The following is a 25,380-nucleotide window of genomic DNA, read 5'->3' as shown; positions in this document are numbered from 1 at the left end:
ACTGTGCCCGGCCTCTGCCTCGTCACGATAGCGAAGGAATTAGTCTCTTCTTATTGAAACCTTGAAAATCAGACTTCAGAAACCAGTGATTGTCCCTTATTTCAGGTTTTCACAGGGCAAGCAAGGACCCACTGACGATAAAGGTGAAGCGCATCCACGTGCACATGAGGTATGAAGAAGAGACGGGGGACAATGACATTTCGCTTTTGGAGCTGGAGCTGCACGTGCAGTGCCCAGACATGGGGCTCCCCATCTGTATGCCCGAGAGCGACTTCGCAGAGGGCGTCCTCATCCCCAGGACGTGGGGCCTCCTCATTGGCTGGACACTCAATGGCTCCGAGCTGGGCGATGCTCAGGTGCAGCTGCCAGTCACGCACATGGACAGCGAGGAGTGTGGCGGAGCCCTCAACGTGACAGTCACAACCAGGACATACTGCGAGAGAGCAGCAGCGCCTGCAGGGGTGCGGTGGGTGGAGGGCAGTGTGGTCGCCAGACAACACAAGGGCACCTGGTTTCTGACAGGGATTCTGTGCTCAGCGCCCACAGAAGAGGATGGACAGGAGTTTCTTCTCACCAAGGTTTCAAGATACTCACTCTGGTTTAGACAAATCATGAAGTGACTGAGCCCGGCTAATCAGAAGGAACACAGGATGTGGTGGGACTGCCCCTTTTAACTGCAAGCATGGAGTTAAAATTTCACAGCAGAACGGTGTGACTGCCTCAGCTCAGCTGCGTCTACACACCGCCGGTTACTGCTTATGACCGTGACTTTCAGCCGGTGCGCCACAGGGACTTTTAAAGCATGCAGGAACCGACTGTTTGGTCAGGAGCACTGGCCTCTTACCCCTCAGATGTTAAATAAAAAATGTCAACAGCAACACAATAGCCATCTTGTGTGAATGAATCAAAATTGGTTTTTGTCAGATTGGCAAACGTATCTATTTTGTGGTGTGCTGCAGACTTTTGGTGATTAGTTTGTGTGCCACGAGATGAAACAGGCTGAAAATCACTGGCTTATGGAAGCATTACTGAGTACTGTGGAAAGTTCTTTCCTTGGGACTTTTTACCTGAACAGACACCCTAAGAGAATGGGAGATACACTGAACAACAAAAACCTGTGTCAGTCATAACTGCCCAGTTTCTTCAAATCCTCTCCTTTCCCAAGTCTAATGATTCCTGATACTATCAAGTCAATGACCGTGGCTCAGCCTAACAACACACACATGCTTAGTAAGTTATGTCTTTGGGATGAAGGCTTCTATGAACTGCTAGATATAGACAAAGAATGACCTCATAGTTGTGCCAGGTTCATCGATTGCTTGTGCGAGTGAAAGCATTGCTTGGTGCTGGAAGAAGCAACCAGGAAGAGAGTCAGCATGGGAGAAGAAAATAACATTGAGAGGGATATGTTACATAGTTCTAGAGAAAGAATCAGGAAGCACAAGAGAGGTTAAAAGGAGACAGGGGCCTCTGAACAGGGCTTTGTGCTTGGAGAGGCACTTCCATGGAGAGAAACCTCCCGGACAGGTTCCAGGGACCTGTTGGATAAGGGCCAGCGCTCAGCCTCTCAATTTTGCTCCTGAACCAGCCAGCTGACTCTCAGTTATTTAACACCTCCCCTGGGCTGTAAATGGAATAGTAACAGCGTCTACCAAACAGGGCTGAGCTAAGAATTAAAAGTGTTGAACCATGGTGATTTTCTATTGTCGTCATGGAGACTGCAGCTTCAACACAAGTAGAAAGATAGAACTCAGCCCAAAACTGCGCTTCCCTGCAGATCCGAGCTCCACGTGGGGGTCCGAGTTTGAAAAAGAAAAGTGAGGGCCAAAATGAAAAGTGAGAGCAAATAGAAATGATATTCACTTTTAATCTCTTAACTCTTAAGAAAGTAGCAAAACTGCTCAACTACAGGCATAAAATTTCCAGTCCCCCAGTTTCCGTGAGTGAAATAAAGGAGCTTCTACGGGCTGACTGCTCTGTGAACCAGCAGACGGGCGGAGAGCGGGCAGCTCTGACTCCAGGAGCACGTGTTGGGGTAATGGGGCTCTGCTGGGGCCTTGTTACACACACTTGTGGAAGAGTGGAGGGGATTTTTTTTTTAAGGGATTAAAAATGTGAGTTAAGTACTCTTTTGAGTGAAATATAGGGAATTAAACACAATTCAGATGTTTAAGCCCGATAGGTCTTAAACGTACTACATCTCTCTTTCATTTCTATTATTATATTTTAACCCCAGAATAAAACTTTCTTTTTTTTCAATCTGCAGGTACCCTGGCCCATTTCTCTGAAAGGACTTTGGCAAGAATAAATATGCTGGGTGGGGAGAAGGTTAGGGCATGGACGGATTGAGCAAAAAGGAAAAAGGACTCATGGACATGGACAATGATGTGGTGATTGCAAGAGGAAAGGGGTACAAGGGGATTACATGGTAATGGAAAAAATACAATAAAAAATAAATATGCTAATCAAACACAGACTAATGGTAAGGGCAATGGGTGAACAAGAATGAATTTTAGTCTTAGCAAAATTTGGTTTCCAGGAAGATATAATAAAAAATATATCATTTGTATAAACTCAGAAAGCATTTTTAATACAACAAATAATATGAAAAGTTACAAAGTTCTATGTATGAATAACTCTTATGAGAAGTAAACTGTAGCTGCCTTGGAGACAGAGCCTCCTTCACAGAGGTTTCAGCAACACTCCAGAGCCAAAGGAGGTGTCTGCTACATCTGCAAAAGGAATTCCAAGTCCCCGTGAGGTCGACGTTAGTTGAGTGATGAGGGAACTTCAAGGCATCTGCGTATGCCGGCAAACTCAGACTCAACATCCCTGGGGAAAGAGCCCCAAACAAATTCCTGCTGTAGAAAATAACATCACGGCCAAGTACTGAGTTCATCAGTAGGATAAAAACTAGAGGAACATACTCCTTCTCAGGACTGTTCATTCATTCAACACACTGTAGACAGCGGAGGAAATGGGTTTTGCTTGCTAACCACTAGCTTCTGGTGCTGGTGTGATATATAGCCTTTAATGTGACCCTGTAGGAGAGAAACAGAGGGTTGGTTGGCTTATGTTTCTCAGTCACATCACTGATGCTGAGTGAGTTAATTACTTAGTCCTGTGGCATAAGCATTCTGACCCAATCATAATGCATAATGCATAAGGCAATGACCTGACAATGAATAATTACATATATGGAAAATATATAAATATATATTATACCCACCCACCCATACCCCCTATAAAACCCTTTGAATATCATGGTATTTCCTGGGGTAAAATTAGTTCTACCAGCAAACGCCTTCACAAAAGCAAAGGACCTGGTAACATTTTTAACGACACTCATCAAAGCTTCACATTCTAGGCCAAGTCCTAAACTGAACCAAGGAGCTCACGCACCATGTATATCAGGTTGGCCAAAATACACTGAACTTCATCGATGTCCACGTCGTCCACTTGCATGAATTTCAAGGCAACCAGAAAAGCATCCAGAGACAACTGGTGTGTTTTGAGTAACAAGTACCTGCAAGAGGCAAACAAAGGCCCACACTAGTCACCTACGGATGCAACTACTTCAAGGGCTGAGAACAGGTGCACCGACTGAGTCAGCAGAAAACACGCCCTCTAACAAACTACCGCTCAAAGGGAATGAGGAAAACTTCCACCTATTAAATGCACTCTAAAACAAGAGCTATTAAATGTAGTTTTGACTCCTCAATTTTAAATAGCCACTAATACAAATATCATCTTTTATATTTACTGAATATTTCATTGAATCTAAGAAGCAGGTATTTTCACATTTTAATATCTCTGAAATCGACCCAAAGCTATGAAAAGTTTGCCTTTGTTTGAAGTTTAACTAACAGACCCCGTTGGGACCAGACCCTGGGGAAGAGTCGACTTCCAGTGCTACACGGAGGAAAACACAACTGCAGAAGAACTCCGCTCTCTGACGGGCAGGGGTGGCGGGGGAGGCGGTTGATCACGGATAAAGGAAATAAACGGTTAGTCCCACACGCTGTGATGAAATGTGAAATATTTTATTCTTAGGCCTGGCGTTTTAAAATATTTATTACAAAGTTCTCTTACCACTCACAACCTGAGTAAGTCCTCCCACAAACGAGCCTCTGCTCAGCACTTACCTGTGCGGCACCAAGGCCTGTGAGGCAGTGGGCGGGCCAGGGAAGTCTGATTTGATGCCACACAATTAAAGGGAGAGTGATGGGACCTCATCCACCCAGACTGATGCCCCAGCTCAGAAGACACAGCACCTGCTATTGTAACAGTTTTCATAACCTGACAACTCTGCTGCGTGAGTCACATACGGAGAGTTTAAACGTATTAAAAGAAATGCTTTGCTTACACTTTTTTAAAAAGATTCCTGTAGGTGATGATCTTCAGCTTTTCAAGGATAAGGAAGATGCCACAGCGGATGAAAAAGGTCTCGTGCTTAGTCAGCGCCTCGTTCAGGAGGAGGAGGTTGCCTTCGCTGGTGGTGGGGAAAGAAGCCAGCAAGGTCACAGAACAGAATCTCGCAACAAGATAGCATCAAAAGCAGTTAGTGCTCCTACAACGTGTGTGCAATTTTTAGTACTTTTACATTTTAAAAGATCCCAAATAGAAAAGGACAAATACTCTACCTTACAGCTTTGGTTACTTCGGCAAATTGCATGAGATGATACTTTTTCAAAAGCTCAATGGTTGGCATATGACCCTAAGACAAACAGTTAATTTTCTAGAATAAGAGCACTTTCATTTTTAACATAATTGTTTCTGATAACATTCTTAACAAGGCATTAAGTTTTAAAAACTTGCAACCGTGTTTCTTAGAATTTCTTCTTAAGTAGCTGAACAAGGATTAGAAACACCATAGTATGCTAGGGGGAAAAAAGCTTGTCTAGAAATCAGAAAACCTGATTTCTGATAGAATACAGTTTTGTCATTTAATTACATATGACCTTGACCTTCTCGTGTTTCTTATCCTTTATATCACAGGAGGAGAGTGCTAACTGGAGAAATCCTAGTATTTCTTCCTAAGATTCAGAAATACGGAAACAACTTCTACGAGAATCAGCTAAAGAAAATTACACTGGTTGTTTCTGGGAAGGAGAGTTAGGAGCAGGGAAGGGCATGCATGCCACTGTTGCTTTTCTATTACAAGCTGTCCTGAACTGTAAGTTTGAACCAAAATGTGTATTACTTTGATAATTTTTTTTTAAAGATTTAAATGGAAGGAAAGAAAGCTCTATGGATCACTTTGAGGATGTTTTAGTCAATTAACATATTAGTTATTTGTCACGGCTTTTTAAGTATCAAAAATAACTTTTGGTGACCAACTAAGACAACTACGGAAAGGCTGGAAGGACATTTTTCTTGGATAATCCATTTCTTTAATGTAGATTTTGAGGGGGAATAGAAACAATATGAACTTATTTTCTTCATCCTACATTTTTGAAGATACTTTAAAGACACAGGAAGCACAAAGCCTTTCTACAAAGATCTGAAAGTGTCCATCGTAAAGATACATGGTTCAGGCTACACACAGAGCTCTTCTTCCTCTATTTTGGGGTGTGCTCACATGCAGCTGAGATTGTATTCAACTATATGCCATCTGTTGTGTTTTAAAAAGTCTATAAACTTCTTCAAAGCAACAGGACCCATAAGAGCTAAATAACAATTACTCACCAATAGCATTTTCACTGGAAGTAAATATATCAGAATCATCCTTTTGTTCTTCTGACTCAAACGGTGACAGTGCTCAAAGGCAAAGGACAGGTACTCCTCGGCTGCAGAGACACCAGCAAGAGTCAGACCCACAGCATCTCACGGGGCTTTGCATGCTCACAATACAAAGTTGTATTTCCCCGCTCCTTATTCTACCACTTAGCCTTACACAAAAGCTCTAAAATTTTCAGAACTATAAATATCTACCATTAACACTAATAAATTATTCCCTGCTGTGTTAGGCATTCAAAAATACTATTTGATGAACCTTCAGAGGAGAAACATATCAATGCCTTCACAGACGTCAATAGAATAAAATTTAAAAGCTTCTGTCCTTACAGAATAGGGGGAAAAAAACAGTGCTGAAGAATAACCAAGGAAAGCCCATCTTCAAAAGCCCCAGACTTAGGAAAATTTTTGTGAGAGAAAATCTGAAGTTGGTCTGTATGTGCTTACAGAATAAAACACTAGAGTAAAGACTATGAAAGCACTGTTATTTTTGGTATCAGAGACTCCATGACTCTAAGACATGGAGAGAAAAGTACTCTTTGTATCTTGTATTGCTTCGTGTGCAAACAGCTGTTGAAGAAGTGAGTTTAAAAAGTCTGTTCTGCCCTGATTGGCGTGGCTCAGTGGGATGGGCACCCTCTGGCAAACCAAAGCACTGCCGGTTCAATTCCGGGTCAGGGCACATGCCTGGGTTGCCGGCAGGGTCCCCTGTTAAGGGCGTGTGAGAGGCAGCCGATCGATGTTTCTCTCCCTATCTCCCTCCCTTCCCTTCTCTCTAAAAAATAAATAAAATCTTAAAAAACCCTGGTCTGAGTACAATAAAAGAGGTCATAAAGCACCACCTGATGCCAGGTAATCAAAAAGTTCAAGAAGAAAAATACTGGCATCATGTCCTTCCGAAAGCTAATGATATAAACTACATAATGATGTAATTTCATGAAAGTACCACTCCGCTGTGGTAGACACTGTTGCCCATGGACACAAGGATCAGAAATGACACCAGTCTAAGGACACATCCCCACTGCTCACTTGGGCACTCCACGCCACATTTCTAGGCAGCAGGGTGGCAGCCAAGCGACATGCTGCCCCCATCTCCACATCCCGCATCAACGTGATCAGCACAGGCAAAGGGGGAGAACAATTACTTATACTAAATGCCAAGAACTCTGCTGCTTAATTACCTCACAAAAAAGATGTCCAGAATAACCGAGATCTCCATGTATTTCAGACCCAATATGAATTAAGAAACTTCATACTATAAAGGACATATGGACAAAACCAAGGGGAAGCGTGGAAGCAAGGGAGGGAGGTGGGTTTGGCTGGGGTGGGGGGCGAGTTGTGGGGGGAAAATGCAGACAACTGTAATCGAACAACAATAAAGTAATTTAGAAAAAAGAGAAAGTACAAATATATGCTACCTAGATGAAACTTGAAAATATTATGTTAACAATTTAAAAGATAACACACAAAAAGGAAAATATTGTTACATGAAAAAAGCCAGTCATCAAACCATATCATTATATGATTCCATTTACATGAAATATCCAGAACAAGTAATCTATAGAGACAGATTACTGGTTACCTAGGACTAGGGGAGATGGGTGTGGAAGGAGAGGCTAAAGGGGTGTGAGGTTTATTTTTGAGGTAATAAAAATGTTCTAAAATCCAAAAAAAGAAACTTCAATACAACTTTCCTTTTATTTAATCAACTTTAGTGTCAAAAATAAACAAAAAAAATATAACCTGAACTTGGTTCACACCTCTATTCCACCCTAAGTAATAATAAAATGCAATCACTGTGTTCTCTGAAACTCTACCACAGAGCTGTTCAGAGTGCAATGTCTCTAAAATACTGGGGAAAAGATTAACAACACACCTTGCTTAAAGTCACTATCGAACATGGCCTTGCGCCCAACGTAGTACCTGTACGTCACCCTCTGCGCTGTGCTGTAGTCGTCTTTCAGGTTCGAGCTGTCAATGGCTCTGATGAGAGGTTTACACAAATGGAGTTTGTTGATCTGTGACAAATAACAATGTACTTAAAATATTATTTTTAAAAAACAGGCAGGACAAACTTAAACTTCCACTTTACGAAGCACATCACCCTTCCAGTGCGAATTACGAAGCCCATCATACCATCACGACTGACTACTGAATACGAAAATCGGGAGCACAGTCTGTATGGCACAGACCACATCCACTTTAGAAAAAGCCCTAAGAAGTGCTTCAGACGGAGTTGCTTCCAGGGCAGATGTTCCCCCAGATGGAAGGCCCAGCCAGAGGGGCCAGGTCCCAGCCGCTGCTTTGGGACATAGCTGCTCTTCACCTGGCCAACTTCATGTAGCAAAGAATGACTGCTCCACCCAGCTACCTGCCCATCTGTTCTGTAGTTAATTATTACCATAGCAGGCAAAGGCTCTGGAGTGAAACTCCTCACTTAAAGCCCAGTTCAACACACTGGGCACGCTGCTTAACATGCAGGCACCTCAGTGTCCCCTGGTGCTCAGAGCATCTACCTCATAGGGCTGAGGTTTAAACAACACCACACTGTTTACAATAGTGTCTTGCACTTAGCAGGCACTCAACAAACGTTAGCTCTTAGGGTTATAAAAGTGGCTGGGTGATGACCATTTCCCAAGCAATGCCAGGAGGCTAGCTGATAATTAATAGAAACAGTAACTGGGTAGACAGGGAAAGAGAAAATTTATAAAGACATACTACAGAGTATTCAAACAGAAGCATACCTTAAAGTAAATCTTGAATAACTGATTCACCAGAAACAGCATCCCCCACTTCTTAGAATCCTCTATACCAGCACGACTATGGGAACATAATTTTTATGAAGTTACACAGGATATAAGAATTTTATTTATAAATCACAAAATAAACTGCCTAAACAAATTAATATCTTAAGATAAAATCTCAGAGCTTAAGTAATATTCATGAAAAAAAATAACATTATGAAAGAAGATGTTTTATCTAATAGGTAAAATTGAAGAGTCCAAGCCAGGAATTCTAATCCCAGTTAAATATTTGGGCAAAACACTCCCTCTCCTGCAGCAGCTGAAACTGCTTAGTTTGCAGCAATATTATGTAACAGCTAATTGTTATAAAACATTTTTGAAAGATGAAAAAGTATTTTCTCCTATAATTACAATAAAATGAACTACTAAAATACACAACGCGGAAGAATCTCAGAAAGAGCAGGACATGGAACACATATGGAGTGGGTCAACTTATATGAAGTTATCAAATAGGCAAACTAATGACGGTGGAAAACACTCAGAACTGTGGTGAGGGACTGCCTGAGAAGAGGGTAGGAGGGAACTTGCTGGGGCGGTAATAACGTCCTATCTCACAACAGGGGTTTGGGTTATACAGGTATATGTGCTCGTCAAAACTCAGTAAACATACAGTTAAGATTTTTGTGGTTCGTTGGATATAAATTCTGTCTCAAAATACAAAAGAGAAACAAGTACTTAGGGGAAAGTTTACTGATGCATTGTTTAGGGGAAATTGCACTGATGCATGCAATTAACACTGAAATGCATCAGAAAGAAGATAAACTGTTAGATGGATAGAGGGAAAGACACATGAACAGATGATAAAGCAGGTACAGTAAAATATCGATGAAAGTGCTGGGTGTATGGGTATTCACCATAAAATTCTCCCAACTATGTCGAACATTTGAAAATTTTCCTGATGAAACACTGACAAACAATTCAGAACAGAGTCAGCCACGTGTCTGCACCATGCAATGGCTCTGCTTTGGCAAAGCCTGTAGACTCCCCCAGACAGGGTGCTAGAGAGAGAGAGAGGGGTGACGGCAGGTTGCCTGGAAACACTAAATAAGCCCTACAGCATGAGGTCGAAGCACGTAAAATAAAAATGCCCAAAATATGGAAACAAGCAAGGCTGTTCACAAGCCAGGGTAAAAGAAATTGCTCCTTAAGACAAGGTGTGCCCACATAAAAGTACTTAAAATAATGTAAAAATATTATTCAGTATTAAAATATCAAAGTCTGTTTTGTGATAACAGACAGTACCTTAATATGATTCCTGTCATTAACTAGTGGTATGATCTCAAACAAGATACCTTGTCTCTCTAGGTTTCATTTTCCTCATCTGGAAAGTGGAAACAAGTAATAGTGCTGTTCCAACTACCTCAAATGGTATGATAAAAACCCCACAAAATCCAAGTACTTTGTAACTTACATAAAATACTTTTATGGTACTGTCCTCCCCAGTCTGGCACGAGGGATAATAACCTTTTCTGGAGACATGTGACAAAGCAAACCCCAATGGGAAGGTTTGTCACTTGAGGTTTGTTTCTGTCTCTTGGGTCTATGCCTAGGAGTGGAAGTGCTGGGACATACGGTTGCTCTGGTTTTACTATTTGAAGAACCGTCAGGCTGATTTGCAAAGTGACTGCACCGATTTACATTCTTGCTACCTATGTGCAAGGGTTCTAATTGCTTCACATCTTTGCCCATACTGGCACTGTCTGTCTTTTTTGATTCTAGCCATCCTACAGAAGTGGCAGCTCACTCTGATTTTGATTTGTATTCCCTTGGTGGCTAATGATGTTGAGCACCTTTCTGTGGACTTAATGGTCATTGTGCATCTTGGCAGAAATGTTGATTCAGACCCTTTGCCCATTTTTGGCTGGATTATTTGTCTTTTTATTGTTGAGTTGTAACAGTCTTTATGTATTCTGGATACTGAGCTTTTACCAGTTAAATTATTTGCAAATATTTTTTTCCCATTCTATGGTTGTTTTTCATTTTTTGATAGTGTCCTCTGGAGCACAAAGGTTTTTAATTTTGATGACGTCCAACTTATCTATTTTTCCTTCGGTTGCTTGTACTTCTGGTTTCACCCCTAAGAAGACCATTGCCAAATCCAAGGTCATGAAGATCACTGTTGTGCAGGAATATACAACCAAACAGAACTCCGAGTATCCATGTAATAAGCGTTTACTGAACGCTATTGTGGCGTGAGAGACACTGTGTAAAAGCAGCACGCACGCCCTCATGGACTTTCAATCAAACACGCATCATCCAGATAGTTACTTCTGATGCAGTTAACACGAAGTACGGTCTGCTATAGGAGTTCATAAAAGGAGAATCTCACCGACTCTGAGCTTTGGTGGTAGGAAGTGTTAGAGAGGCAGAAAGCTGTGAAATGGGCAGAGACCACCAGATGAAAAGCTGGGGAGACAGGCATGCCAGGCAAAGGAAACGGCGTGTGTGGAAAGCCTCTGTGGGCAAGTATCCTGAGGCACTGTTGTAAGTCCGGCCTGGGTGGAGTGTTTTGAGGAGGGGCTGGTGGGGCCAGAGTGGTGAGACATGAGAAGCTGGAACACTTTTCTGGGAATAAGAGATCTTGCTTGTTTATTTACACATGGAAAACTTTACTTTTTCTTTCTTTGTTTTACAATATCCTAAAACTCTCAATCCAATAGGCATGATTTTATAATGGGTGAAGAGCTGGAGTTTCAGGAGTAAAATGGAAACTCTAAAGTTGAATCAGATGGAAAGTCTAGAATCAAAAAATAAATAGTGAGCAATAAGAACAGTCAACTTGAGACAAGGTCAACATAAATTACCCAAAATGAAACAGAGGCAGGGAAAAAGATGGAAAAATAAATAAACAGAGCATCAGTGCCCTGTGGAATAATATCATGTAGTCTAACATGTATGTAATTGGAGTTCCAGAAGAGAAGGGAAAAAATGGGGTCAAAAATAGTTGAAGAATATAAAAAATTTAAATCAAAAAAAAATCTGATAAGGAACATAAATTCACAGATCCAAGAAGCCCAGCGAACAATAAATAGGAGAGAGAGAGAAACACAGGGTATATGGGGGTCCAGTTCCTGAAAGCCCAAAGTGAAAAGAAAGCAGGCAGAGGAAAGAGAATCATTATGTACCAAGAGACAACAATAACAATGACGACTGACTTTTCATCAAAAACATAGGGAAGCTGATGGAATGACATTTTAAAGTACTAAAAGAAAAAAAGTCCAATCCTGAATTCACCTAGCAAAAAGATCCTTCAAAAATGAAGACAAAATAGTTCCAGAAAAATGAAGTTTAGAATAATCACTGTCAGCAGACCTACACTAAACACAAAATGCTAAACCAAGTTCTCAGAGTAAAGGGAAATGGTACCAGACAGAAACTCAGATCTACAGGAAGATTAAGGAGCTCAAATGGTAAATAAGTAAGTAAGCATAAAAGACTATTTTTTTTGTTTTCTTATTTCCGTACAAAACAATGACTGTTTAAAGCAAAAAATAAAATGATTGTGTGATAACTACACATGCAGAAGTAAAACAAACGTCAACAACAGACAAAGGTCAGGGAAGGGACTTGTGTGATGAGAGCAGACTGGGAACAGCTCAGCCTCTAAAACCTTACTCACGTGTCACTGGCACAGACGCGGAAACAGCTCATCAACAATTCAGCTGCTTTTTCCAACATGTCCCCAACTTTGCCTTTTCCTTTCTTAACCAATTGCTGATCTGCCTAATAGAATATAAAAACACTTACTTTCTTTTTCTGCTAGATTCCTTAATTAAGAAAGAAAGTCACAGTGCAGCTAGAAGAAAATAAAATGGCTACAGCGAACAGTTGAAGTCCCAAAGGTTCTGGTGAAATCATCTATTCTATACTACGATATTTTTAAAAATTGAGAAATTATACCTCAGTTCACCTCTTCCACAAATCAACTCTCTCTCCAACAGATTCAAGCTAGTAAGTCAGTCACCACTGTTTCAAGCCTACATTGCCTGTGACCCTGCTTTTGTTCCCTCAGTCACTGACCTTCCCTTCCTCTACACGCAGCCAGTCCTTGAAACACACACTTTCCATAGATACCAAAGTCATTACCAGGTCTGAGTCTTCCCTTGTTGTTAGGATAGTCTCCATTTAAGGAGAACCAGTTTCCTCCCACGCGTATTCTCCCTTTCACAGGTTTTTGCAGAGTATAGTCCATGAATTCCTGAGAGGCTTCAAGACGGCCCACAGAATGGAAACTATTTTCATGGTAACGTTAAGCTGTTATTTCTATCATGTTGACATTTGCGCCGCTGGCACTGACGGTGCAAACACAATAGTTGGTGAAACCACTAGAGCCTTCCCAGGGGCACCACATTGAACTAGTCATCGCTTCCTTCACATAATCTATTTACAGCCCATCAGTTAACCAATCGCCTAATAAAGTCAATTTCACTTTAAAATGTTCTTAATGATGCCGCAAATATTAATTTTATCGTCCCCGTCCTCGAACACAGAAGTGTTTAAATCCCTCGTGCTGAGACAGGAAGCACGCACAAAGCGCGGGTGCCACACACTGAAGTAGGCGGCTGTATTGAGGGCTAGGACACGTGCAGCTGCCGGCTGCACCACGGGACAAACGGCTGGCAGACAGGCAAGGCAATCCAGGAATGCCTGAAAGTGAGGGAAAGCAGCCTGTCACTTCCAGGCAAACAACTGACAGTCTATGTTGCCAATGACAATATTTGCACTTTCAAGAAAAAAACAAGAATTTTGGAAAACTTGTATGGACCACCATGAACTTGGCAGATTTCTTTTACATCAACACTTTTCTGACAAGGTCACTGTGGATATTAACAAATGTAGAATTTTTGTTGTTGTTGTTCTTTGTTTTTACCTAATGAAATATATCAACATTGGGAACATCTGCATAACTCAGTGAACTAAAAATTTCCAAATGTTCAATGTATGTTACAAAATCAGGCAAGGGTAAAAAACATCCATTCTGGGCACATGGCTTGCCTGTGGATTTTGATGTAACAGCAGAAAAAGTTCACTGCTAAGCTCCAGAGGCCCCATCCTAACTAACCTTTAAAAGCTAGCATTTGGAGTTTGGGTACAGCTCAGAGATTATCTACAGTCATCTGAGAAGGCCACTAGCGTACGCCTCCCTCCCCATTTGCGTCTGTGTGAGGCCAGACTGTCTTCACGTACTCAACCAGGACAGCGTCTTAAGTGCAGAAGCGGACGTGAGAGTCTGAGTGGCTTCTGTTAAGCCTGACGTGAGAAAGTTTAAATTGTAAAAGAATGCCACTGCCAGTACTTTTTGTTCATTCTGAAAAGTCATTTTTTTATTTAAACATTAATATTATGTTACCATGTAGCTTTATTACTACTTTAAGTTAATAAATATTAAAATTTTTCCCAGTTAAAATTTCCAATACAGTAAATGTAAGTAAATTTAACAAATATAAACAAAAGTTTTTTGGGGGCCTCAGTAATCTTTATTTAAGTGACTATAATTTAAGCTCTGGTACTCCCATTTGGCCCTTTTTTACATCTTCTGTTGCTTTGCTGAGACTACCCACATTTCCATGTTTCAAGTACGCTCATAATTGCTCCTTTAGGCTTTCTTGTGGTGACCAGTATAAAGTCCTCATTAGGGAATCCCAACATGGTGTCATCTCAGTGTTGGTGTTTGTCGATTCTCTCCTCGTTCAACATCTCAAAAGGCTGAGATTTTCCTGATTTTTGGTATGTTAAGTGATTTTCAATTATATCCTGGACATTTAGGGTATTATTACCTTACAAGACTGTGGACTTTATTTATCTTGTTCCAGCAGCTTCTGCTGATACCATGCTAGAGGGTAAACGAGGCTCTACCTCTTTGGCACTGGGTGAGATGGGGGTCTGGCTCCCTACAGGCCTTGCTGACAGGGGTGGGAGACCTACAGACTTTGTGTGAAGTGCAGCAGAAATCGTCAAAGAGGTCTGTCTTGATGGGCTGCCTCGCCCCTTCCTGCTCTCCTTGAGGCTTCTTCACCTCTGCCTGTTGGTGTGCCTGAGTTTCAGGCTTTTCCGAGACTCAGGCTAGGCCAGACGGGAGGCAAAAAAGAAAGGCAGGAAACTCACTACTCTTGCTGTTTTTGCAAGTCCCTGTCCCTACTTCTCTCCACGTCTCAGAGCCATGTTGGCTTCAAAACACCCAGCAGGAGGAATAGGAAAAATGTGCCTACTCTACCTTGTCCAGAGTCAGAAGTCATTAATAATTTTTAAAACTGTAAAGGAGGTCTTAGGATCAAAAAGTTGAGAAATGTTGCTCCACAGCTGTCTTATGTAGACTCTACCAAGGAGAAATCAACTCCCTAAAATCCAGGATCTTACCTCCTCACACCAGAGAAACCCTTAGCTATTGCCTCAATCTACAGTAAGTTGCAACTCTTTAAAACAGGGGACAGGGCACATCTTAAGAGTAGAAGAGAATGCAGAATTGCTCATCTATGATCACCCCATCCCCTTTTTAAAAAGTAGTGAGTGCCATAAATGATAAACCATATACAGAAACAACTCCCTCTATATCTACAGTGTGAAAACCAATATTTACTTAACTCTGTTCACATCAATTCAAACAGAACAAGTAAAGACCTCCCCTGTTCTTTTGCTCTTTACACTAGATATATCCTAACACCCACTCATGCCTCAAAACATCTGTAAAGAATGACATGAAAATAATAGGTACCAATAGGTTATAAAACAATAGCGATAAAAAAATGAACTTACATTATTGGCAAATACTCGAAGGTCAAGTGCTACTGCATACATAACAGGCAGAGCCCTACAGGGGCAAAAAAGCAGGTGTGTTTGAAGAGGCTGAGGTCAGAGAGTCCATTACCAGCAGTGGGAATGACACCAACACACAGGGCTATTATCCAGAATGGAAGTCAGCACCCCTCCAAGAATTCAACGGCTACTGTTACCTTCCTCATCTTTCACCAGGATAGCCTGCAGCCCTTGGGCTACCTGATCGACAAAGGCCAGACACTGAAGTGCCCCATACATACTACCTGGGACCCTCCTCAGAGGCCTAGATCCTGGTGGTCTGCCTAGGGGTCCTCAGTCAAAGGCAGCACCTTCTCACACTCTTCCCAGGACATCCTCCTTCCCCAAAATTACCCAAACAGCTCCATTAAAAAAGATGTGGTTTAGTAAGATTTCCTAACAGCAACCAGGGGATGCAATAGATAAAATGTTGTAAAACAATTTTTTAAAAATCTAGCTAGCAGTATTGGGCTTCCTTTCATGGGTAAGATAAACCTTCACTTAAAAAGGGTTGTTGTTTTTTTCCAATGTAAACAAAATTTCATTATTTACCTAGTTTGTTAATAAATCATAAATCATAAAATTAAGAATAAGTTTGGTAAACAATTTAAAATGACCCAACTATTATGTATCATATCACCCCAAATGAACTGAAGTTGGTCTACTTCTTTTGTCCGAGTTTAAAACCGAAAGTAAATTCAAAATTGACAACTGAAGGGAAAAAAGGATTTAATAAATATTTTAGGGCACGGAAGGGCTGAAATAAAAACAACACTTCATGTTAATATAAACACACTGCAAATAATCTGACTGATCTGCCATTCAAGTTTACATTGACTATTAAAATTCCATTATCCATGTTGATATTATTATATCAACACATGATATTAAGTGTCCACATAGAAAACATAATATATTTTTATCTAGAAAAAAATTTTAAAAAGCTTCTGCTAAAAAACATTGCTAATTTTTCATGTTGTTACCATTCATACGTACCAGTTTTCTTCTTTGTGGGCCTGAAATGCCCGCAGGAATGATGTGCTATGTTAAGGAAGGTATAACATGTAAAATTCAAATGATGTTACAGTGAGAATACAAAATAAGAACTCTAAACTTTAAGGGGGATAGCTCACCATTTAGAAAATTATGTGAAATCACAGCAATAAGTTCTTGAGGATAAAAATGTATAAATCCACTTACAAATATCTGAGTATCATATGGTACAAGAATACTAAATATAATTAAAAATGACAGCAAACTCACAGTTATTAACAACCATACCTAAAACGAAAACAAAAGCAAACTAAGCAAACAACTAGAACAGGAACAGAACCACAGAAATGGAGATCACATGGAGGGTTATCAATAGGAGAGTGAGAGGGGGGAAAGGTACAGAGAATAAGTAGCATAAATGATAGGTGGAAAATAGACAGGGGGAGGATAAGAATAGTGTAGGAAATGTAGAAGCCAAAGAACTTGTAAGTATGACCCATGGACATGAACTATAGGGGGGGAATATGGGTGGGCAGGATGGAGTTGAGTGAAGGGGGGGAATGGGACAACTGTAATAGCATAATCAATAAATATATTTTTAAAAAAATACTGAATATATTTATTTCTTATATACTTTCTTCAAAGTAAGAAAAAGACTACTGTTACAAGATTTTTTAAAATTGGCAATCTCAAACACTTTATTTGGTTTCTCTAAGCCCAGATGGTCACAAGTGATATGTAATAGGCTGTGTAATCTGTAGTGTGAAGTTTAATTCATCGATTATGGAATGCCTAAATTCAAAGGAGACTTACTAGTTGGCAACCAACTCTCTTCCATGTATACTTAAATAATATGGTTCAAAAAAATAAGCAAACGGAATCTAGAGATACATATAAATACCAGGACACTCAATGACTAGGGCCTTAGCTATATCATTGAAATGATTTACATCAGAAATAGGCTTGATTAAGGTCTTTACTGACCACAATCAAGTGACGATGTGTGTCGAGTCCACTCTTGTCCATCTATACCTGGGTTTTAGAGTTTTATATTCCACCAAGGGAACTTAACTAGTCCCTATAACTATACTTAATGCCTTAGAGGCAACAAAATATTATTATTTACAACAGAATTAAATAAAATCCTTAATTATAACCAAATCCTTACCATATTAAGTTAACTGAATGATAGATTAAAGATCTATGCTAAATTTAAGTACCCAAGAGAAATAGGGAAATGAGTTTCTCTTCCAGGAGGTTTTCATTCCTTCCTAATTACAGGGATAAATAAAACTAGCTCAAGATCTCAACATCTTAAATTCCAAGCCATCCACTGTACCTGTTATAAACTGAACAGTTAACACAAGCGACAAAGGATATTGGACGATGACAGTCTGGCACTTATACGCCTCTATGAAGTCATGGTTCCCCACCGCGTACGTGCACCTGGAAAAGAAACACTGGAGACTGAGGGCAGGTGCGGCAGAAAGTGCAGTTGCAGGGTAAACACCTACAAGTGAACTAAGTAGCCCATCCATCTTTCACCACAAACATCCTAGTTCTCAACTGATCCTGTAGTGAAAGCTGGACCTCCTGCTTGGTAGGCTACAAGTTGAAGAAACACACAAATAACAATTTGAAGTGAAATGAGTTGGTAAATTATGAAAGCACACATTACGTTTTGAGACTATTCTTTCCAGTCCCAGAAGGAGAACGAAGGAGAACCTCGTTGCCGGTAGGTTTTGTTAGTAACATACACGACAATACACTATGGCACTTAAATAAGCGATGACCCTCTAACTAGATGCCCAGCTGGGTAGGTCAGTATTAGCTCGTCAACAAATCTGGAATCCCATGGCATACCGCACAGAGCCAGGCAATTGCAAGGTACCTTACATTACAAAGAACACAGTAGCACCCCAAGTTTTCCAAAGATCTCACAAGGCTACCCCAACTTGCCCCCTCCACCCCAGCCTGTTCTGAAACACTGGAAGCACTGCAGGCAGAAAGGCAATTAAACATCACATGCTTCAAGGACATAAAGCTTTGCTTGAATGGATGGTTTAGCGATCAACATAGAAAAAAACAAAGTGTAAATAAAAAGCAACATTTCATTTGCTTTGCAGAGCTGCAGTTTCTTTCCCAATAAGGCAAAGAGGTTGAAACCAGCCATGCGAGTATTTCCCTTGCATGGGAAATACTCGTAAAAACACAAGTCAACAGTGGGCTCTGCACCCTACTAAATGAGAGACCAGTACACAGTCAGTATGATGAATATCAAGTGATTTTTTTAAAAAGTATCACGCAATAGACATATAAGATACATGATCACAATATAATTTTTTTTTAATCCCAAGGATATAGTTAGAGCAAGAAAGGGAAAGGGGGAGAGAAAGAGGGAGAGAAAGGAGGAGAGGGGATGTGGGGGAGAGGGAGGGAGAGGGAGAGAGAGAGAGAGAGAGACGGAAGAGAGAAACATCAATCAGTTGTATTCCATATGCAACTCAAACTGGGATTGAACCCATAATCTAGCTATGTGCCCTGACAGGGGATCAAACCCACAACCTTTTGGTATACTGGATGATGCTCCAACCAACTGAGCCATCCAGCCAGGGCACAATATAATTTTAACTTTTGAAAACATACGTGATACTTGAAATGAGAAAACAGTTTATTACAATTTTAGTTTTTTAAACTTCACAAAATTTTCACAGGCGTTACCCAAGTAAATTACAAACACACTTTTCTACTTTTTTAAAGTAATTATTCACTGCTTCAAGCATTAGATGATGTTAAATATAATCTCTAGTCAATTCAGCAATTTCAAGATCTGCTTGTTTTACTTCCTTACCTTAAATGAGCTGCAAACATTTCATCATAAGGGGGTTCCAAAACTTGTTGACACTTCTCTTCTGGAGAGGCCAACTAATATATTAAATGATAAGAAGAGAAATGGCAAAAATGTAATTAACAGGCAGAGAAAGAATGCAATGTGTAGAGATTTAGACAAATCTGTTTCAAAACAATTTACACTTTACAGTTAACAGTAACATTTTATACTTTAGCTCTTCCAAATAAAAGGTTCACTACTTCACCAAATATTTACCAAGCTTGAACCGTGTGGAGAGCATGGATGAATACAATGTTTTGTCCAACACAGGCTAGGAAACAGTGTGCAAGTAAATACATATCTTAATATTTCATACAGATCTTAATATTTCTTGCCAGTTAGTCAAGAAATATTTAGAAAGCAGCTACTATGTGCTTAATAAATAAGGCATGTAATACCTCAGATAAATGAAGTCTGATGCGCTAGAAAAGATGCCACGTTAGGAATCGCTCCTTCTCGGCTTTCTGGTGATAGAACCGCCCTCTCTCTGTCCTGGGCCAGGGTAGCTGACGTTTATTTCTAACTCCTTTCTTCTCAATGGCCAGATTTTAGATAATATGAGCATTACAATGGATTATATAGCACATAGAACTTTTAAAAACAGGAATCAGTCCACTCTTACACTGATCCAATGTATATGTAAATGTGGGAGGGAAAAAGGACAACATCAGAAAAATCATCATTCTACAGTCCCTAATGACATAACTGACTGGGACAATGGCCACCAGGGAATGGAACCATCAGAGGGAAGGTTAATGGAGAATTTTATATGAAGAAATCAGCCTTAGATGACAAATGGGCAGATAGACGTGTGTACCCCTGAAGTGCAACAGGAAGCACAGAGCACCAGCTATGGAGTATCGACCTAGCAAGTTGAACCTGAATCTCATCAAGCCTCTGGCACTCATTTCTATTTACAGCAATGGTGTTCAATGCGTTCTGAACATTAGAACAACCTGGGGAACTTTAAATTAAAAAAAAAAAAAAAAAGCCTGCTTCTGCTCCAAAAACTGGTTTACATGGTCTAAGGTGTAGCCCGCATGCTGCCAAATATAATCAACAGATGAGCTCAAACTCTAAACTTGTCATAGGAAGCCAGTTATGCTGTAAGACTCTCTCTGTGCATAGTCCTTCCACCTACCTGAAGCCGCGGGTTGGCAACATGGGGGTGCTTGAAAGACACCAGCTCTGCACAGGACTCCCCATCTCTGGTGTCGATTGCTTCGTAGACCTGAAGCATTTGAGAAGAGAAAAGCTAAGTAGAAAATAAAACACTATTCTAATGGAACCTAAACAGCACATTGTATAGCATTAAAATTCATTTTCCCTACTTTGAAAACAGGCAGAATATTCAAAATATAACACGTCGGTATTCTCTTTAGCCAGCAAACAATAACTACTTTTCAAAATGATATGTTCTGAAGGCAAATAAACAGGTGATGTATTGTTAAAAACCATGAAAAAGCAGAATAAACCAGTTTATTATTGGATTATTAGTGAAGGTGAATTATTCCAGTTTTACTCAGTCATACAAGCAGACATTTGAAAATTCACTTTTACAACTTAAGGGAAAAACACTATTTCCAAAATTCAAAAAGCCTCCACTCCACCTAACTATAAAATAAAAGTGGCAATGGCAATGCTAAAGGAACGGTGTCCAAGTCATACAACAGACACCTGTGTGCTGTGAAAAAGAGCGAAATAACTCTCCATGTAATAACATGGGAAAGTGTCTAGAACATGCTTACTGTTCAGCAAAAGGAAAAAGAGAAAATAGAGGAAAACTGCATAACTTGACCTGGCAGAAAAAGGAACAAGTGTGTATGACACATAAGCACAGGAAGAAATGCAGGGCCCCACGCCACACCAGCTGACCCCCTGGACAGTGGCGTGAGGGCTGAGAAGGCTTTTATTTTGTATACTTCTACACTGGAAGACTGTTACAGAAGACATTTGTAATTAGAAAAGGAAATTATATTTTTAAATTATATTCACCAAAAATGACATAAAAATAAGTGAGGGAAAAGCCAAACATGAAGCTGAATATACTATATAATTTATCTGCAATAAAATTAAATATATAAATTTAGGCCCACACAAGACTTTGACCAGAGCATCATAAGAGAATATCCAAATGGCGCACACCCAAGAAAGTGCTCACATCCTGCCCACCAGTGAAACGCACAAGATACCCCTACATGCCCAAAGGAGAGTTAAAATTGAAGAGGCTGACCATACTAAGTGCTCCAAGAATATAAGGCAACTGAAGCTCTCACACATTGCAGAGGGAAGGTGAAGTGGCATCGCTTTGGGACACTGTTTGGCATGCAAGTTAGGGGAGCATACCCCTACTCCCGCACCCAGTAATCCTATGCCCAGGCACCCGGAGCCAGAAAAAAATGGAGGCATAACCAGAACACCACGGGGATCCAAATCCGCGTCTACTATACCACTCAGAGCATTGACAGGGGATGGACGTTTACACCACCTCATCTAACAAAGAATTTGCTACTAGATTATTTAACAAAACTACATAAGCACTTAACATTTTGAGCCAACAATTCCACTTCCAAGGATTTACTTTAAAACAAGAAACAAAAGACATTTGTGTTGGGCTACTTGTTGATGTATTCTGAGTAATCACAAAACACTAGTCCCATCAATATTTTGGAAGGAAGCTGATAAAGGCTGCCAACGTTCCCCTCAGGGGGTGTGTGTGTAGGTGTATATACGTGTGAAGTAAAACAGAGGGATGGCGACAGGCTCTCTTAATGAACTAATCTATCCTTTGGTGGATACTAAGATCATGGGCAACCTGTCACCTGCTTTAGTCACTGTTACTATGTCATGTGCAGGAAGCTTTGGCCTTTTCATTTAAACACCTCCCACTTGACCATGCAGCTGGACTCCGGGTGAGCCCCTTTTAGCAGCAACCCCATAGGTCTGGTACATGAACTGCAGAGCTCACCAGGTGAAGCTCTCTGGCCCTGGACACTTGTAGGAATAAGTTTTCTTTCTTGGCTGCTCCTGGTCCCCTTGAAAACTCCAGGCTCCAAGCTGGTCCATGCGGGAATCATCTACTCTGGGAAATCATAGTTCCTCAAAAATACATTTACTAGCTGTGTTCCCTAAAAAGACCTAGAAGTAATGACTCCCGGTAGCAAAAGCATACCTAGCACTCAGACTGGTTTTCCAAATTCCATTCCCCACTAAAGGAGTCAGAAGTCCCTGGAGAAATAGCCGACCGATCCAGTGCCAGGGCAAGGAAAGAACGAGGTGAGCATGGACTAAATATTATTGTGCCAAAGAGCAAAGCAGGTCTTGAAGAAGGATGAAGACATATCAAAAAGCCATGGAAACCAGTATGAAGGTGCTCCCAGAGGTCAATATTAATAATATTCTTAATATTGGTACTGGATTATAACTTGGCATTAGAAACAGTCCATAATGATAATTTTTTTTAAAAAAGGGCATAGGGGAAAGCATTTTTTAAACTGATGAAATACTAATAAATGTAGAAAGTATGGTAGAAAATCATCACTGGGCAAACACTAATTGATAACATGACTTGGAAAAGGGCCACAAATGAAAACAAACCGTTTTGTGAGAGTCTTGAGGAACAGGATGCTCTTGGGTTTCCTAGTCCATCCAACAGATTAAATTAATAACAAGGGAAAAGGGACCTCGGCACTGGAGCGATCTGATGGACACCAAGTGAATCAGTGTCACCAGTGTGCGCCATCTGAGGTGAGGATGTGAGAAATCCACACTACCAAGTTCAACCTAAATCTAATCACCAAGAAAACCCTCATAGGCCGATTGTGAAGCATCTACAAGTCAACAGGCCAAGACATTTTTAAAAAGGTTAAATGTCATAAAAAAGCCTCCCTCCCCGCAAAAAGGCAAGAGGACTCTTTTAGATTAAAGGACTAAAGAGCACACAAACCAAAATAAGTATGTAATCTGTCTGGATCATGGATTTTAAAAAAAGTTCTAAAGAACACTTTAGGAGACATGGAAAATTAAACTACAGATTCTATATTAGAAAATGTTGATGTTAATACTGATGTTAAATGTCTTGGATGTAAAAAACAAAGACACTGCAGTTATACAGTGGACCAGCCCTGATCCTGGGTGAAGGCACAGTGAAGGGCCAAGGGGTCATCAGCTTCCTTTCAAATGGTTCTGGACAGAGAAGTGCACATGCCCAGAGGGAAGGATCAAAGCAAACTCGGCAGGCGAGGTGAGGGGTATACAGGTCTTCACTGTACTTCTTTCACGTTTTCTGTAAGTTTGAAAATTTTCAGAATAAAAAGTTGGAGGAAAAATAAAAATTTTATATGTAAACACAGTTTTTAAAAAGTAACTTGCCATGTGAAATAAGAGTTTGCAAAATAGACAAAAGAAATAGAGGGCACTAAAAAAAAATAATACCCGATCTCAAAAAGATACTAGAAATGTCAACATCCACCTCTGGGGAAAAGGTGGATCTTTTTCTAAACTGAACTGATCTTTTTCTAAATAGAACAATTTCAAAAAGTGGACTACATGTGGGAAAGTGTAAGATAAATTAATTCAACCTGTCCCCTCCAAACAGAAACTGAATTGAATGAATACCTGTTGAAACTCCCAGCACTTAAAAAAATGGGCCTCAGTAGATGAAGGGACATCTTCGTAACAGACAACTGTCCTTGGGCCTCTCGAGATGGGTGTGCTGGCACCCCAAGGCCTTGATTGCTGGCTCTTTTACTCAGGCCATTACTCAGGGCTATTTACGTGGCAGGTCATCTTGAGAAATAAAGTAATATCTCTCTGCCATCCCCAATCCTGGACAAAAGCAGACTAGCTTTCTGCTTTTGGGAAAGGCCAGCTATAAAATGGGTGGATTTCCCAAGTGCAATGTTTTTCTCTTGACACGTCTGCAGGTACCCTTCTGGGGTGTCCAGAGGAACCGATGCCAACATGTTGATGCCATGCTGCTTGCCATGCTCACTAATGCGGTCCTTTGTCTCTAACCCAGGAATCACGTGTGTTCTGCCAGCATCCATGAATCTAATAGGGGAAGTCATTAGCTTATGAGAAGGGTAAAATCAAACCCCGGACCCAATAGCCATTAAGAAGTGATCACAGAAAACATGGGAAATGAGATATACCACTTGTCCAACGATATCTGCTGGCTGAGGATGTTGTGACAAGTATCAAATAAGGAATGTCAATGTATCCAAATTGACAAGATCACTGAGATTCAAGAAACAATATATTTCAGAAACTAAGTAACAGCCAGATCCCTCAGTCACACATTATCACCAAACCTTGGTAAATGTTTCCTTTAAATACTTTAAAAATCCACTTCTTCTCTCCTTTATCCGTATTACCACGGTTCTTGTTATGCGAATTACAAAACTTAGTGGGAATGAAAGCTTTGAATACATAAACACCTACGTTTGAAATATGCCACTGCCGTTTACTGGCTTTAAAGACAAAACCCTTGTGAGAGACATTTCCCAAAGGTTATAAAGTATGCTAAGTGCTAACACAGAGCGTGTACTGAGTGTCAGCTCTGACTAGAAGCTCACAGCCGGGAGTACTTGCTAACTCCATCTTCTACTTGCACCTATGTCTTCCGAGAAAAACTCGAAGTCAGGCCCTTAAGACGGGCCTTCATTGGGTACACAAGAGCCGAACCCCCACTCCTTCGCGTGGTTAACGGGTCCTTCGGCATCCGCTAGGACTAGGGACGCGCCCCCCACTTCATACTCACACGTCCCTAAACTGAGGGCAGCGACCATCTGCGCATCCCTGGGTCCCCAACAAACACGGTACCGCGTCTGCCGCAACATCCTTGCTTTCCAACTGGCAGCAGGGGCCCTGGTGCAGTCAGCGAACAGACTCAGCAGGACGGGCAGTGTCCAATCTGACCCCAACCAGACAAAGACGGCTGCCCACCGCATCCCAAGGTCCGGCAGGCCAAAGCAAAAAAGAGAAGACCCTCCAGACAGCGCGCGACGCGGGGTCACAAGCGTTACCTGCTGCAGGTACTGGTTGATAGTGATGTGCGCCATGACAGCGCCCACCGCCGGGACCGAGCGGAGCATGCGCTAGGGGCAGCGCGTCACTTCCGGCCTGCGGTCCGGTTCCGGCCTCGCTCCCCGGGCCCAACTTGCC

The 25,380-nt window shown here is 41.0% G+C and overlaps 2 protein-coding genes across 2 annotated transcripts in view; one reads left to right on the top strand and one right to left on the bottom strand.

Moving 5' to 3' along the window:
• Window positions 1–2,470, top strand: part of PROZ (protein Z, vitamin K dependent plasma glycoprotein) — an 11,198-nt gene extending 8,728 nt beyond the window's left edge. Inside the window, exons 8-9 of the mRNA XM_024578990.4 lie at window positions 106–1,230; window positions 2,267–2,470. Coding sequence (XP_024434758.2) covers window positions 106–620 — 515 coding nt within the window. The 3' untranslated portion in view covers window positions 621–1,230; window positions 2,267–2,470. The remainder of the gene's footprint in view (window positions 1–105; window positions 1,231–2,266) is intronic.
• On the bottom strand, window positions 1,848–25,380 carry PCID2 (PCI domain containing 2). Its single transcript, XM_024578901.3, has 14 exons — window positions 25,242–25,380; window positions 20,357–20,446; window positions 19,177–19,250; window positions 17,706–17,771; window positions 16,329–16,370; window positions 15,294–15,348; window positions 12,160–12,263; window positions 8,481–8,556; window positions 7,613–7,754; window positions 5,689–5,789; window positions 4,644–4,717; window positions 4,367–4,492; window positions 3,403–3,526; window positions 1,848–3,041 (listed from the first exon to the last, which is right to left on the bottom strand). Exons 1-14 carry the CDS (start codon window positions 25,308–25,310, stop codon window positions 2,952–2,954), a joined length of 1,233 nt encoding a protein of 410 aa, XP_024434669.2. The 5' UTR covers window positions 25,311–25,380; the 3' UTR covers window positions 1,848–2,951.

Source organism: Desmodus rotundus, chromosome 13 (genome assembly GCF_022682495.2).
Source record: "Desmodus rotundus isolate HL8 chromosome 13, HLdesRot8A.1, whole genome shotgun sequence".
Classification (NCBI taxonomy): domain Eukaryota; kingdom Metazoa; phylum Chordata; class Mammalia; order Chiroptera; family Phyllostomidae; genus Desmodus; species Desmodus rotundus.
Note: the sequence above shows the minus strand (reverse complement) of the source record. Positions and strands in the feature narration are given on the sequence as shown.

Coding starts and splice junctions, on each gene's coding strand:
- PCID2 (XM_024578901.3), bottom strand. CDS start 25,310: ATGCTCCGCTCGGTCCCGGCGGTGGGCGCTGTCATGGCGCACATCACT. Junction 19,251..20,356: donor TTGCCAACCCGCGGCTTCAG/GTAGGTGGAAGG, acceptor TTAATATATTAG/TTGGCCTCTCCAGAAGAGAA. Junction 16,371..17,705: donor TGCCAGACTGTCATCGTCCA/ATATCCTTTGTC, acceptor TTAACATAGCAC/ATCATTCCTGCGGGCATTTC.